The sequence below is a fragment of the Marmota flaviventris genome, chromosome 11 (assembly GCF_047511675.1).
Source record: "Marmota flaviventris isolate mMarFla1 chromosome 11, mMarFla1.hap1, whole genome shotgun sequence".
NCBI classification, from domain to species: Eukaryota; Metazoa; Chordata; class Mammalia; order Rodentia; family Sciuridae; genus Marmota; species Marmota flaviventris.
In genome coordinates this window covers 5,854,983-5,870,625 of record NC_092508.1, presented here as the reverse complement: position 1 = coordinate 5,870,625, position 15,643 = coordinate 5,854,983, and the positions used below count along the sequence as shown (strand labels likewise).

Sequence of the window (15,643 nt, the reverse complement as noted above, 5' to 3'; positions counted from 1 at the left end):
GAGGCAGCGTGGTAGAGTGGAGGAGGGTGGAGAGGAGTCTGGGTGTCGCTCCTTTCCCAGGACACAGTCTTGAGCCAGGTCCCTCTGTGACTTGTTCAAATCACAGCCTGCATAGTCACGGGGTAAATTTATCTAAATGTCTCAGTGAATGGTGGTTTCTGTTATTACTAGATGCTCAATAAGCAATGGCAAGATGGTCTCACAGTAAATGGCATCCCCAGGGATGAGGGGCCCTGGATCAGGGTTTGAAGGTGGCAACAGGCTGGGTGGGACTGAGTGCCATCTTCTATCAGCATCGCGTGTCACGCGCAAGGAGTCACCTTAGAGTGGGTAATTATCCCCATGGTGGATACAGTACAGATGTTAATTTGCAACATCTCAAAACATCCCTGAAGTTTGTGGTTTTACCCTTGAACTAGAATGAAAAGACTTCAGGGTTTCCCTGGAGGCCGTGCAGGGGGCCGTTCTCCCTGGAGGCCGTGTCGGGGGTTCTTCTCAGTCTACAAGTAAAACATGAGATGATGTGTAAGGATTTAAGGGAAGTGTCCATCACTCAGAAATGAATAGACAAACAACCAGCCATCTGGAAAATAAACACTGGGTCAATAATTTACTTTCCAGAATATAATTTAAGGAATAAATGGAGCTGAGAAATTAGACATAATATTTAATATTGAGAAAAATTCTGAGAATGCCACATCTAGTTGTATATCAATAAATCTGAAAAATCTCATGAAAATTGATATTTTTTCTATAAAACTATAGTTTTTCCAAAGTTGATTTAAGAAGAATGAGAAAATACAAGGAGAGGAATTATCCCTGAGTGATAGGTCAAGGGCCAGGAAAATTAACCTCCCGTATCACACTGAGTCGGGTGGTTTAAGCCAGTGAATGATGATGATAGTCTAGCCGTTGCTGATTTAGAAAATGTTTAGAGCCTTCCATTACATACAGAAGCATGGGGTCTTCATAAAATTTTGGATAAAGAGCAAACCTGTGCTATCTGTATCTAGAGCATAAACTCTTCATATAATAGGTCCAGCAATCAGACTTGTGAATGTATCACTAGAGAATATAATTCTTGGGCAAAGATGTTCACTGAAACATTTCTTATAAGGCAAGGGTTGGCATAAACCTAAATATCAAGCAATTCTTATTTCTCAACTTCTATTATTATATTTTTATTATCTGATAATTTATTATTAGATGGGGAAATCTTTAGGTGGGTACTTTGCAAATATGAGGGGATAAAATCATGGAACTATTAAAATATATTATTTCCAAAGGTGTTCTGAAAGTATAGGAAGTATAATTTTTTAGTATGAAATTATGAAATATATTTATACATATAAAACATAAATATCATTAGTTACCTAGAATAATACCTGTTATAAATATATGTTATATCTAGAAAGAACTGAACATACTAAGCTATTGATGTGTCTATCACTGGGTCATGGAATTAAGCATAATTATAATTTCCCTCTTTCTTCCTTTATTTCATTTCTATGATAAATGTGTTGCTCTTAGAGCCGTAAGGCGCTAGCTCTGTTAATGACTCTCTTTGGTGATGTCATGTGGATTCACAGCACATCGGACGATCCTGGGGCTGGTTTCCTGGTTTCTTTCCTCTTCCCCTGGTTTGCAGTGATTGGTCTTTGGTGTCCTTGGACCACCTGTTTGTAATAGCTTGGTGGCCACTCATCCTCTGGTTTCTATTCAAGGCTCCATCGCAGAACCCATCACCCGACGTCTAGCTGACCTAAACAATGCCACGCCTCACAAACAGGATCTCTTTCAGTACTCGCCTCCTCATCCCCAGCATCTGCTTTTCCTGAGGCAGTGCTTCACTTTGAAAATCACTGTGGCACTGTGTGTGTGTGTGTGTGTATGCATTAAAAAAGATGGCGCAGGCATTTCCTGATTATTCTTGTTCTGCAAATTTTTCTTTCTTACTCATTACCATGCTTATTTCCACATAAGTTTGGGAAGAACTTTGTCAGATACAGTCATAGGACAAAACAGGAATAATAATGCACTCGCTGAGTGTAATCATGTTAAACCTTAAATGGATACTGGAAAAGTTGAAATTATTACAATACCCCTTCTTATTCCAGTAATATATGTCTTTAAGCTTTTGCAAGTCTGAGTCTTGAAAAATACTTCTGCAGATTTCTTTGTTAGGTTCTATGTTATTTCTAGGGATTTTATATTTTTTATGGTTATTTAGTGTAATTTTTGAAGTAATTTTTGCAGGTACATATGAAAGTATTGATTTGCTTATTGTTTTGAATCAAGAGACTTACTGGACTCTTCCTACTTCTAATAATTTTTCAGCAGATTCTCTGACTGTTCTATGTTTACAACCACATTATTGTAAGTAACTTAAAAATTAAAACAACTCTTCCATTTAATTTTACCCTTTGTCTTTTGCTTATCATCTTGCATTGGCTAGAATTTTCAGAGTAGCGGTGGGGGGGGGGTTGTTTGTATCCTTATACATCAGAGAGACGTATGTATAAGGTCTTTGGCTTTTTCTTCTGATTCTTTTCCAGTCATGGTTTTGGAATCAGGTTGTATTCTGGAAGAGCGTAAAGGAAATGGGAATTATTTGTTCCATGAAAGTTTGTGGGGCTCCTGTTCAAACTCATGGATGTGCCCGTTTTGAAAGTATCATCTCACCTGTCACGGTCAGGAGTTTACTGCTTGGAGTTTCTAACTGGACAAGGGCCCCTTAGAGAAGAGATTATGCCATTGGAATTTTACTTTCTTTCTGTTTTAGCTAGGATAGAAGTGATAAAAAACTGACCCACTAATTTCGTTCTGATTTCATACACATCATTAGTAGAATCAATAGCTTTGCTTTCCACATTGGGTTTCCAACTCACAGTCCATTCTTGGAGTCAAGGTCGTAACACCTTTTACTACAGCCCTGACAACTTGGGTGGACTAGAGAGTCAGGAATGCTCTGGGCAAGGATTCTTCTCCTGTTTTTGTCTCTGGTACTATTGGGACAAAGTATCTATTTAGTTACTTTTTTAAGGGTCTTGTTACTGAGCGCTTCTCAAGTGCAAAGACTTTTATCCATTTCCTAATCCCTTGACCCTGGCACAGGTGCCAGTATATGGTAGATTCCAGACAAACAGGTATGTGCACTTAACAGTGTCTGCCTCTGCTCGTGTATCCTGACACGTAGACACATGTGCACGTGTACATGTGCACACGCTTACACAGTCACACACACATGGGTATGTAATTTTTTTGAATGCTATGCACTCTAGTGAATTTATACAAAGGAGCCCAGGGCAACGGACCAAGAACTGGATTGGGAATCTGATCTTTATAGTGCCACTGGTCATATATGTGATAGTGGGTAAGTTGGCCCAGCCATTTCGAGCCTTTATTTTCCTCTATTTATAAGGAAGCCTGCACCACCAGATATTCACGACTCTTCTGAACCTAGGGATCTGGGAGGAGGCATCAGTGTAGTTGAGCCAAAGGATTAGCTTTACTGTGACCATAAGATGTCATCATGCGTCTCGGTCAATGAATAAAATCTCAGAGACAAGTCCCCTGCACTTTCCAGGGGTGTTTTTCAGCTCAGTACATCATGGATGACTTCACGAGGGACCCTCTGTATATCCTGGACAACAATCACACCCACCTGCTGCTTGTGGACAACGGATGTCACGGACACCCCACGGTCGAAGCCAAGCTCCGGAATCAGCTGGAGAAGTACATCTCTGAGCGCACGAGTCCAGGTCAGTGCTCAGGAAGTGTGAGTCTCGATGTCCATGGCAATAGTGGCGGCACCAACAATCGTGTCTGCCAGCTGTGGAGTGAACCTGAAGACCCCTCCTGGGTGCCTAGGAGGAGCCACGAGGTTTCACAAGGGGTGGCTCTGCCCGGGTCCCTGTGAATTATGCCCTTTGACATGCTGAAGGCATGACTAGTGCTGTCTCCTCCACTCTCCTTTGTCAATATAGAATGTCTGCCATCTTTTCTTCCACTGGACAGCACTTAAGAACAAATAAAACCCCATGATAGCAAATACAGTTTTAAAAGCAATGCCTTTAGTTAGGATAGAAATGATAAAAAAAAAAACTGACCCACTTATTTAACAGTTGGATGGTTTGAATCTTGGCTCTTTCTGTGAATGCAACCACTTAAACATCAGTTTTGAGGGGGACAATTCAGGGAAAGCCTTTATCTGATGTCATAAGTGACATCCACCTTCTCTTCTTGTGGACAAGGTGTTGAGATGTGTCCTGCCATGGAACCAGATTATCTGGTGACTTAGTGACAGACCCCACCACAGGGACATCTTGGAGATGTTCCCACTTGTTTTCCTTTCACAATGGGATGTATTTACATGTACATTAAACTCTATTGAGAGAACACCCCACTGGGCGAATGAGAATCATTATTGTAAGATAAAGTTGAACCTACTCTAATTATATCAGCCAAAGCAAACAAGCACAGACTTTAGCATTTTAAATATCAGTAACAGATTGCAAAATGGCTCCAAGTCATACTATTCCTAGTTTGGTGCACCTAAATTCACCCATTGTGGTCAACAAGTAGTGTCAAGGTCAAGTCCACAGGCTGAGCATCTATTGCCCACATCCTTCCCTGGGCTCACAGGGAAGAAGCTCTGGGTGCACCTGCTCCTCAGGCAAGGGAGCATTTCTACTGAGTCCAAAGTAAAGTTTACTTTTTATGTTTTGCAGATTCCAACTATGGTGGCAAGATCCCCATTGTGTGTTTTGCCCAAGGAGGTGGAAGAGAGACTTTGAAAGTGAGTCCTCGTTTAGTTTTCGAGAAGATTGGCTACCAAGCTTACTAAAAATTTGTATTTTGAGGGCTTTTGGGTTTATCCAGTCTCTCCTGACTAGTTTCTTCTGTGACTACAAGAGAGAAGTGTCTTGTACCATATGCTGTCTCCTTAACAGACACAGGTTGTTCCTCAGCAGAGGAGACTTGGGAGGAAGATTTGAAGTGACATGAGTAGGCTGTGTGTTTAGCATCAGCCTTGACAGTCAGCCTGCCAAAGAGGACAGGTGCCACTCACTCAGAAAACTGAAGGATCGCAACTAGTGTGTGTTTTGGAAAACCGACTTGCGTGGAGAGGAGCTATCACACCCCTACGGCCACCAAGTCAGATATCCCCAGATGGCCCTTCCCATGAAGGGACAGGGCACCTATAACACTGAACTCCTGAGCAAATCTCAGCTTCTCAGCCCCCACGTAGGCTCTGCACATGGCTGAGCTCCTCTTGCCTGCAGCTGGGCTTCAGTTGGTCTTTATAAGAGAGCATCAGGCTGACTGTATTTGAGTCAGTGTTTGAAGAGATCATTTTTCTAGAAATAGGACACTGTGTGAAAGTCCTGTTTAATTCTTATTATTAAGTAATTTCCATGTTGATTTGCATATGGCCCTTCTCCATCCAATTTGTACCCTGATCTTGGGTTAGATTAAAGATAACTCTAGTCGTTCACCTGCTCCCCCCCTTTGGCCAGAGAACATCCCTAGCGTTGCAGGAACTTGCCGGCAGAGTTACCTGGAATCCTAGTCCAGCTCCTCTCTCTATGCTTTTCTAGAACAGTGGTCTTTTCACTCCTTTGTTCAACAGGTATTTAACAAGTACCCCCACTGTGAGATCTGCTCTTGAGGCCGTTGTTGAACAAAGGTCCTTCAGGGAAAGACTTCTCAGGAAATAATTAAAACGGACTTTTTTCCCAATGTGAACTGGTCACCAGTGAATACTAAAGAGCAGGAATACTAAAAAGAGGAAGAGGTGGAGAGAGAGTTACCGAAAGGTGGCTGCATGTATTATGCTTCTCTCACATTTTAGATTTGGAATGAAGATTTCTTGGCTTTGGATGGAGGGGAAGATCAGAGAGCCCCTGCAGGTCCAGGGTGGTATTTCCATAGCATCAGGCACAGAGGTCTGCTTAGCTAGCTCACAACGCACAGAAGGGGCACAGGAGACCCGAGGAGGGGAGGGAGCAACAGCTGGCTGTCTCCAGCTCTGCAGCCAGCACATGCCCTGCACCCTCCTCCAGTGCAGGCAGAGGGCTCCCAGCCTGCTTGCTCAGCCGATAGCTGGGCTCCACACCCTCCTCTCGGGGACACATCTTCCTATGAGAAGCATTTAGTCTTGGAGGAAAGGGTCTCTCAGTATCTCTGTGCCCATGTGCAGATAGATCACTTCATTCTGCTGTCACATGATTAGAATTCTCATTCCCCTATGCTGACCTCTGCAATTACTGTAAAGAAAATAAAAGTAGGGTACGTGGTTATTTTTTTTAATAATAAGGGCAAACTAAATTATTCAAGAAGGGAAATATATAATGAACGGAACACAAAATCTGGGCTACTGCTTTTAAGGTATTTTCAGACCTTCAAAATATGAGTTTTAGTAACTTCTATCAGATAAGATACCAGCAGTAATGATAAACAGAATCTTAGTCATTGTCACTTAGAGCTATATCAACATTTGGAATGACTGGTTTGTAGGTAAGGATATGTTGAAGCACCTGTGGTGTCACAGGAGTCTTTGTTTTGGAAGTTGATGTTGACACAGGATGCCATAGGGCTCCTTACTGTTCTTAAAGCAGGTACAGGTATTTCATTTGCTTCGGATTTGAAATAGAAGTCCCCAAGGAACAAGTGCAAGGACGATGGGTTTTGTTCACTGACCTGCCTTAGAACCTCAGTTCCGAGCTGGGCTCTGGATGACCCAGGTCTCTGACGTCTGCTCAACTCTCTGCTCTCCCAGGCCATCAACACCTCCATCAAGAGTAAGATCCCTTGTGTGGTGGTGGAGGGCTCGGGGCAGATCGCCGACGTGATTGCGAGCCTGGTGGAGGAGGAGGACGCCCTGACCTCTTCCATGGTGAAGGAGAAGCTGGTGCGCTTTTTACCCCGCACAGTGTCCCGGCTGCCCGAGGAGGAGACTGAGAGCTGGATCAAATGGGTGAGCTCAGGGGGAGAGGTGGAGAGCTGAGGGAGAAGAGGCTGAGCTCGTGGGAAGGGGGACCTCACACGTCCCACTCCACTGGTTGCTGCAGGTGTTTGGTCTGTCCTCTGAGACTTTGAGGCTCTGCCTTGGCCCACACCAAGTGTCCTGCTGGAAACTGAAATGTGGATGAGCTAAGTGACTCTCCAAGCGTCCACTCCTTCTAAAGAGTTTAAATGCAGGGCAGTTTGCAAAGCTTGTAATCTGTCTCTTAGGCCATGATGCCACAACTGTGCTTCTGTGTTTTGTATGCAGTGGTGATGGCGAGGGAGGAAATCCCTGGTAATGAAATTTTCGAAGTGCAGACTCTAATTGAGCCTACATCTACTGAAGAAACTCCCTCCTGACTAGTTGCCGTTCTGCACTAACTGCCTGAGTTACAGCTCAGAATCTCTCACCTTTCTTTCTGGATTATATGAGAAAGCTGAACTTATTGGAAAACTTACCAGGCTATTAATGGCTGGGCTTATAAAACTATTTGAACATGTTAGTGCTATACTTTCTCATTTTTCTTTGATTCATGATTGTTGTTGATTTGGAATGATTTGCTTTCCTACTGCTCAGCTTGTTAGAAGGTCCACATAAATGTCAACAGGTGCTTTCACTTCAACCCGTTAAAAAATGGCCTTAGGTATTTGGATATTTTTAGGACCATGAGCTGCCACTTGGGAATTTTCCCATAAAGAAAATAACAGACTCAGACACAGAATCATTTTCATTATAGAGCCCATTTCATCATGAGACTTGAAGGTTAGATTTAGTATGCATCATAATAATGATGATTCTTTCACTAGATTGGTATTTTAACAGTATTTAATCACAAATATCAAATGCAGCAAATCAGCGTCCTGGAATAGGGGAGACACTTTCCTCTTGCTTATGGTGGCCTTTGTCGTTCTTAGGACAATTCAGGGCAAATGAAATCCTAGTAAACAATGATAAGAGTCAACCCAGCCTTCTTGGGACCAGGAAATGGGACCCTAGTGTTCTTCTTTACTTTCACACAACAGGGATCCTAGCTGATCACCCTGATGCAGGGGATATTGAAATGAGCAGGATACGAGTCCTATCTGGATTAGACTTCACTGTCTAAAACTCAGAATGTAGAAAACACAGATGGACCTTCCTCCCGTGGCTGGAAAGTGGCATAGATGCTGAGTCGGGCCTCTCTAATGTTTGTTTATATGATATTTCTACTTGAGATATCATATTTTCCAGACTTTACTAAAGAAGCTAAAATGGGTAGTTTTATATGGAAGTTTTCACTTAGATTCTCTTGTGTCTGATCCAAGTCCAGTTGAGAGATATACACAAGAATCAGATTGAGATGAAAACTGCAGCTTTATGGGTGGTGAAGGCAGAGTTGAAAGATGAGGTGACAGTTGCCTCCACCACAGGCCTCCTTATGCCTAGGCCCAGGTAGGAGAGGTGGGCCCACCCAGCACGGCAGCACCAGGGACCTGCTGGCCTCCCCACCAGGCAAGGCAGGTGGTAGATGCAGACCAGAGCCCTAGCACTCTGCAAGGAGCAGATCCCAACAAGATAAGCATCCAAGGGCTGGGTGGGCAAGGCCAGTGTCACTCCCCACCCTGAGTAGGTGAAGGGTGAGAGTGCCAGGGGACCAGTTCCGATGGTGCTCCCTGTGTGGCAGTCTGCAGAGAGGAAGGGAAGGGTCACCCTCCTCTTGTTGACTGATTCCCTACATTCTCATAACTGAATAGGTTGAGTCAGTTATAAACATATAAATAGACCGATCCCAACGGTCTTGTATCAAAGCAAGATGTTGAATATTGATCTCCAGTTTCAATGTTCTCTGTTGGGTGGAAGAAATTCAGTGGTCAGTGTAAGGATATTCATGGGGAAGGAATAGGCAACTCTTAGTTTATCTATCAAAGGTGGCTCAGCTCCATTCCAGTGACTTTCCTCTTATTCCTTGTACAAGTTGACATGTGGGGTCTGCACCATGTCATGTTGAAGAACAGAGGCTGTCTAATGGGTTCTCCAACACTTTTGAGGGATTCTTATTTCTACTTCAAGAAAACACAGACAATTCATCTTAAACTAAAAGTTAGGCACATTTTACCCCTGTGTTTTTATTATTCTTTCTGGGATTTATATCTAATTCACATTCATATCTAATGAAATACATTTATAATCATGTCAATCAGAAGACATACACCAAAAATGAAAATCATTGCATTTTAATTATACACTCCTAAAGGGTTTCATGGAAACAGATTTCCTAAAAGACCAGGCTCAAAAGTGGTATTATTAGTGAATGAATGTCTACATTTCGTGAAGCATAGAAGCAATCTTCCTGGGTAAGATCAATCTTCCTCACTGATCGTGTGGATGACCAACCTCAAAGCCTGAACTCCTGGTTTCTTGACCTTTCCAAAAAAATCCCTTATATTTCTTCTACTGGGACCACACTTTCTTCTCCTAATACCTCTTCTACTATTTCTCCCATATCTGCTCCTGAAGTTCTCAAGAACTTAATCTTCTGTAGTATCCTAATCCATCAGCCAATCTAGATATTGTTTATTCATTCATTTTAAACTATGTAATTTGTATTTATTGAGCATATACTGTGTGCTATATTTTGGCATAGACACTACAGAAAAAATTGTGTATACAACAGAATAGTCTGTATTCATAGAGGAAGAAGAAATTGAAAAAAAATTATGTTGAGTAATTACGATAAATGCAGCATATAATTTCAAATTGAAATAAATGTTCTGAAGAAAAATAACATGATAAAAAGACATGTGCCAAGGGAGGTGGTCCTGCTGTGGGGCTTTGTGATAGGCTTGCAGAAGAAGTGATATGGGAGCCAGTGTGTGAAGGATGAGAGTGGGTGAGAAGATGGTTGAAATTGTGTTGGTGGGAATGGCAAGGCAAAGGTCCTGGGGTGAGAGGCTGGTCTGACATACCCAAGGAGCTGAAAGATGGAAGTGTGAATGGAAGCCAAAGAGTTCAGAGGGACCCGAGTAGCCAGCTCTCTGTATATTGTTTTGAGGTTTTAGTCTTTATTCAGGTATAAAAAAATGCCATTGAAAGCCTGAAATCAGGGAGACAATATGATCAGAACTGTGTTCATGAAAGTTCAAATTGTCTGTAGTGGGGGCACAGGATTGGAGGAGGCAAAAGTGTATGGGGGATGGAGATACCAGTTAGGAGGTTCCTGCAGTTCTCTCTGGCTCTCACCAATTTGCTCTGTATCCATATTCATTTTCTTTTCTTCCGTTTAATTTCAAAGGAAAAGATATCTCACCCTTTGGTTATTCCCACTCTGAATTGTTCTCTATAATCTTGGAAACTGATCCCTCTTTTTGCCTGTCATATCTAGCTGGGGCCCTTTCTTTCAGCCTGAACAAAGGCTGCAAAAATGGTGAAGATGGCTTTCTCCTCCATGCTCTCATCTTCCCCAAAACTCTTTATGTTTTGTGTTTTCCTGCCATGTTCATTTATTTTCTCATCACATCTGGATATTGTATCTTCTGAACCAAGACCTCCATCTTCACCTTTCCCAGGAAATAGAGGCCTTAAAAGCTCACCTCCTATTTTCTAAATTCAAGAATCCTTCTTATTTCACATCATGCCATCTTCCAACTTTTCTCTCACACCCAGCTGAAAATCTGCATTTCCAGGTTCTCATTTCCAAATTCTGCCAGAAGAATCCACCATCTCTTCAAACTCAGTCCAACTGAAGTCAAATTTTCTTTCTCCTCCAGCAGGAAGCAAGGAGCCCTTTCTCACTGAGCTCCTACAAGGCTCACCAGTGCTCCCAAACTTTGAAAAGGAGGCTCTTTCATTATAAAACATGATTAAAAATTTAAAATTATAGGAAGATCACAAGGGAGAATAAAGAAAGTTATTCATTTCTTTACTTAATCACCAAGTCCCCTTGGTTCTTTTTTGCATTTAAACCTTTTCTGATGCTTACATCTTTATGACCATACTCAGATGTTTTTATGGTTTTCTTTTGCTCTTTCCTCCTTTATTTACTTATTCAACAATTGAAATCTTTAATGTGCTAGGGTTGGTCACACATATATTCATATTTCCCTCTCTCTCTCTTTCTTTCTCTTCCCTAGTAGGCTTTTTTTTTATAGAAGTTTCTATGTGTATTCTTATATAACCAGTACTTTATTGTCTTTGAGGTCAAGGACTCATTATTACAATTTAGAAGTCAGAAGCTAAGGGTTCAGATGTTGGAGATAAGAGAAAGAGATACAGAACCTGCTTTAAGTGGACATTTAAAAAATATGGAATAAAAAGATCTCTCACCAAAAGAGAGTTTATGTTTTTCATGTCTGAAATCAGTTCATTGACAACTTTGTTCTTTAAATGTTGCCAGCTCAAAGAAATTCTTGAAAGTTCTCACCTGTTAACAGTTATTAAAATGGAAGAAGCTGGGGATGAGATTGTGAGCAATGCTATTTCCTATGCTCTATATAAAGGTAAGTTAAAACAGCTCCTTGGGCAGTTTTAGCTTTGTGTTGTTTTCTGTGACTTTTGGTAGCATGTATTTCTTTTTAAAAGAAACTTTATTATTATTATAAACTTATTATACACTTTATTATTTAAAAGAAATTTTATTGAGAATCTCTACTTCAAAATCCCAAATGAAAAAAATCTAAAAAAGCTAAAAAATCTGAAACTTTTTAGTGTTGATATGATACCACAAGTGGAAAATTCCATAATACCATGAAGCTATTTCACATACATATACAAAGCTATTACAAATGCTTCAAATTAAGGCTATGTGTATAACATGCATATAAAACTTAAGTAAATTTTATGTTTACTCTTGGACCCTGGAAAATCTCTTTATATATACGCAAATATTCCAAAAACTGAAAAAAAATGAAGTATAAACCATTTTTGGTTCTGAGGAGTTCAGATAAGGGATACTCAACCTGTATTATCTTGCACTTGATTTTTATTATCATAGTTGGAAAGATATAATACTATTGCTGTGGGGAGGGGAATTTCCTTGAATGTATGTATTTGATGGAATAAGAATTTTTGCATCATGAAAATTCTGACAAAATATGATCACAATACTCTTCAAAAAGTTATTTCTAGCAGTGGTTTGAAATATTGTTTTTGAGTTTCAGACTCCTCTGAGAATGTGATGAAAACTGTGGACATTTGTTCTAGAGTTACACATAGATGCGCACAGACTTGAAACACATAAATAACTTTTCATTCAATTCCTGTGTGGCCTTTGCTGTCTTAGAATTCCATCAGAGTGGATGCTATCTCAAGTAAATAGGCCCCAGGCCATCTGGAATGGAGCTGCATGGTTAATAAGAGGAATGCATACACAGTAGGGTCAGGCACGCGGGATGTGCAAATCAGACCTTAACTACATTTAGAATCATTCTAGTACTTTCCAGAAATTTGGTTATCATAGTATTTACTAACTTGAAATTATGTCTGTATAGACGCCTAGATGTAGAAAAAATTAGATGTGGCAAAGGCATGAAGAGCACTGTTGTGATATGGTTCATTACTTGGTAGAGTCAGATTTAATACATATCAGACGTGACCCTGGAGGCAGAGCTCAGGCTGCATCTGAGTCTATGTGGAATTGTCAGTGTGCTATGGCAACACGAGAGAATATGCGGGGGAGAGGCTGTGGTCTGAGCTGGTCTTTGTTGCATACTTCAGGGCACAGAGGCTGTGGGTGAGAGTGAGTGACAATGGAGGGAGGCTCTGATTCCAAGAGCAGACTGAGAATCGCCTTTGACAAATGGCTCTGGTGGTCGGCCATGTGGAGTCTCTGCTCTCTCTTATCTGTGGGCCTTTGTTCTGCCTGTTCTTTTCCTGCCTTCTTACAGCCTTCAGCACCAATGAGCAAGAAAAGGACAACTGGAATGGGCAGCTGAAGCTTCTGCTGGAGTGGAACCAGCTGGAGCTGGCCAGCGATGAGATCTTTACCAATGACCGCCGGTGGGAGGTAAATGAGGGGCCACCTGGGTCTCCAGGGTCAGGGAGGACAGTGGTCTCAGCAGTGAGTTCTTGTAAGGGTTGTTCTGTTCTGGTGCAGTGTTGCCCAGCCTCATTTTTCTCTTCTGAGTGCGGGATGATAACATGACTTATAGGTTTGTTGTGAAGAGACAGTAAAGCTGAAGGGTGTCATCAGAATATCCACCCACCTCTGCCACCTGAGCCTCCATGGGAGAGGTGGCCTTCTGTCTGGTGTGGGACTGCAGATCTGCTGTTGGAAGTGGATGGGCAATACAGGTGCAGGATTTTGTACTTTCCAGAAATACTGTGATAACCATGGGCAATGCTATGATGGATGGGCAATGCAGGTGCAGGAAGTATGGGAAATACAGGTGCAGGATTTTGGAAAGTAGCTTGACTCAAAATCAAGACAGCAGCACTGTGTTTGCTCACCCCCCCCCCACTTAGTCAAATTCTGAGATGCAGAAGAGTTGATTGAGAACACCCCATGAATGCCTTACAGCTTCTCAGAATCCCCAGAGCCAAGTGAGCATCTTGGATATAGAATTTGCACATGCAATAAAAACCATCTTGTCCAGCAGACTGCCTTTCTTGCTTTTAAATCTGACCCGTGTTTTAGGCCCCTATTTTCTAGTGGGGACCTGTTATGCACAGCAAAAGTTCAATCAGCCTTAGGAGTTCAGCTTGACAGGAATAATTACCAACTGTAGGCTTGCAAGACTGCTTCTTTGAAGTTTAAGTTCTTCTGAATTAATTGAAGTCATTAGTGATTTATTTAATTTTCTACAAGTAGGCATTGATTTGAAGGTATATATACCTCATATCCTTCCTCTTTAGCAGCCAGGTTCAGAAAACACTCTCGGACCTTTGTTTAATCAAAGACTAGGACTCGATTTGTATTCCATGTGATCAGTTTTAATGATGGCAGTACAAATAGAGTAATGGCTCATGAATTTTTAAAGTTATTCACTCCTTTGGCAAATATCATCTTGTATTTGTTCTGTACAGTGTAGCAAGCCCTGTTCCACGTTGCAGGCTTTAGTTAGGAACTAGAAATTGATTTATTAATTGAGTCCTAAATGAATCCCTGTGTGTGAAATGTTGTATTTTGGTAAGTTTAGATGGTACAATAAACATAAACTCAGTCACATATTGAATTGTACACTTAATTTGATCAGCTCAGATAAAGACTGTTAACCATGAAGGGCACAGTGGTTGAGAATGTTCTCTGGAGCCAGCTCATCTGCATGACATGGGCAAGGACAGTGTCTCAGTTTCTTCCTACAATGGTGTGTTGAGCCACTTTGCACTGACTTGAAAGAGCTGGCTGCTAAATATTTAGGGATTTTGTGAGTTAGTTGTTATATATAGTTATCATTAAAAATCAAGTTATGTGAACTTAGATCTTAATAAATTTAACGAAAAAGCAAAGCTTAGAATCAATCAAAACTCAACACTAATTCTTTTGCTGCATTTACCACTATTGTGCTCTGGAGGTTATTTCTGTGTGTTGCTTCTGCCTCCTGGAAATACTACATGTGGTCTACTTACTGATTCTGCAGTCACTGACTTGACACTGGTAGCTGAAACTTTGCCACGGTGGGAGTATTTACACCATAGGAATTGGCAAACACTACAAAATAGGGCCTACAGTTCTTTCCGAAAGCTGGTGTTAAACCTTTACCGGCACACCTTTGCTTGTCTGAAGATGGAGATAACAGCATTACCTAGCTCACTGTGCTGTCATTACAATCAAACCAGACGATGCTTCTAAAGGACTTAGAACACTGGCACTTATTAAGCACTGTATAAATATTTGTTTAAACATAAAATCTTTGGAGTAATGCTGGTATTTGTCTAAGCATCCATGGTGCACAAAGCAGTCTCCTTGTGTTAGCTGATTTGCTGCTCACATTGGTCCATGGCAAGATGATCTCCTTTTGTTGGTTGACAAACCAGAGCTCTGTGGGCATTGCAGGAGGGGAAGTTCTGATGACTTATTCAAGGCCTGCTCTGAACTTGAACCTCTGAAAGGAGCTTGACCCATACAGGGAACGGTAACCAAAAATCTGGTCTAGTGTTCTAGTGACTTAGGGTATGGAACACGAGCAGGTACTTGTTTGGTGGCATGGGGTTCGATGGACCCCATTTTGCCAACTGTCTCACTTCACCTTCACAGCCACCCATTTCAAAGAAGAGCAAACTGAGGTTCAAAGAGAAATCTTACCCTTGGTCACACAGCTGCAAAATGGTAAAATTGGGTTGGAACAAAGACATGTCTGACGGCAAAGCCTTTCCCTTTCCCATGTGCCAGCTGTGCTCGTGGTGTGTCCCAAGGCTGGTGGCAGCATAAGTGGCATGACCCGGGAACTTGTTAGCAGTGCAAACTTGTCAACAGGACTCCACTTCAGACTTGCTGAGTCAGTCCCAGGTGGACTCCCCACGGTCTGTATTTCAGCAAGGCCCCTGGGTTTGAGAGCCACTGTTCACATCTCCAGTCTCTGACTCGTGGAAAGGGAAACGTGTTTAGAGTGAAATATGAAACGCTGGGCACAGGGGACACTTGCCTTGAGGCAGAGGAAGCACAGCTGTCTCGTCCCTGGGGGAGCTGCTTCCGGGCTCAGCCCAGTTGGATGCACAGGG

At 41.8% G+C, this 15,643-nt stretch overlaps 1 protein-coding gene across 1 annotated transcript in view; it reads left to right on the top strand.

The window, feature by feature from the left end:
* Trpm8 (transient receptor potential cation channel subfamily M member 8) overlaps positions 1–15,643 on the top strand; it is a 70,648-nt gene that overhangs the window by 12,644 nt on the left and 42,361 nt on the right. The window contains exons 6-10 of the mRNA XM_027956199.2: positions 3,587–3,761; positions 4,731–4,798; positions 6,782–6,979; positions 11,382–11,484; positions 12,871–12,989. Coding sequence (XP_027812000.2) covers positions 3,587–3,761; positions 4,731–4,798; positions 6,782–6,979; positions 11,382–11,484; positions 12,871–12,989 — 663 coding nt within the window. The remainder of the gene's footprint in view (positions 1–3,586; positions 3,762–4,730; positions 4,799–6,781; positions 6,980–11,381; positions 11,485–12,870; positions 12,990–15,643) is intronic.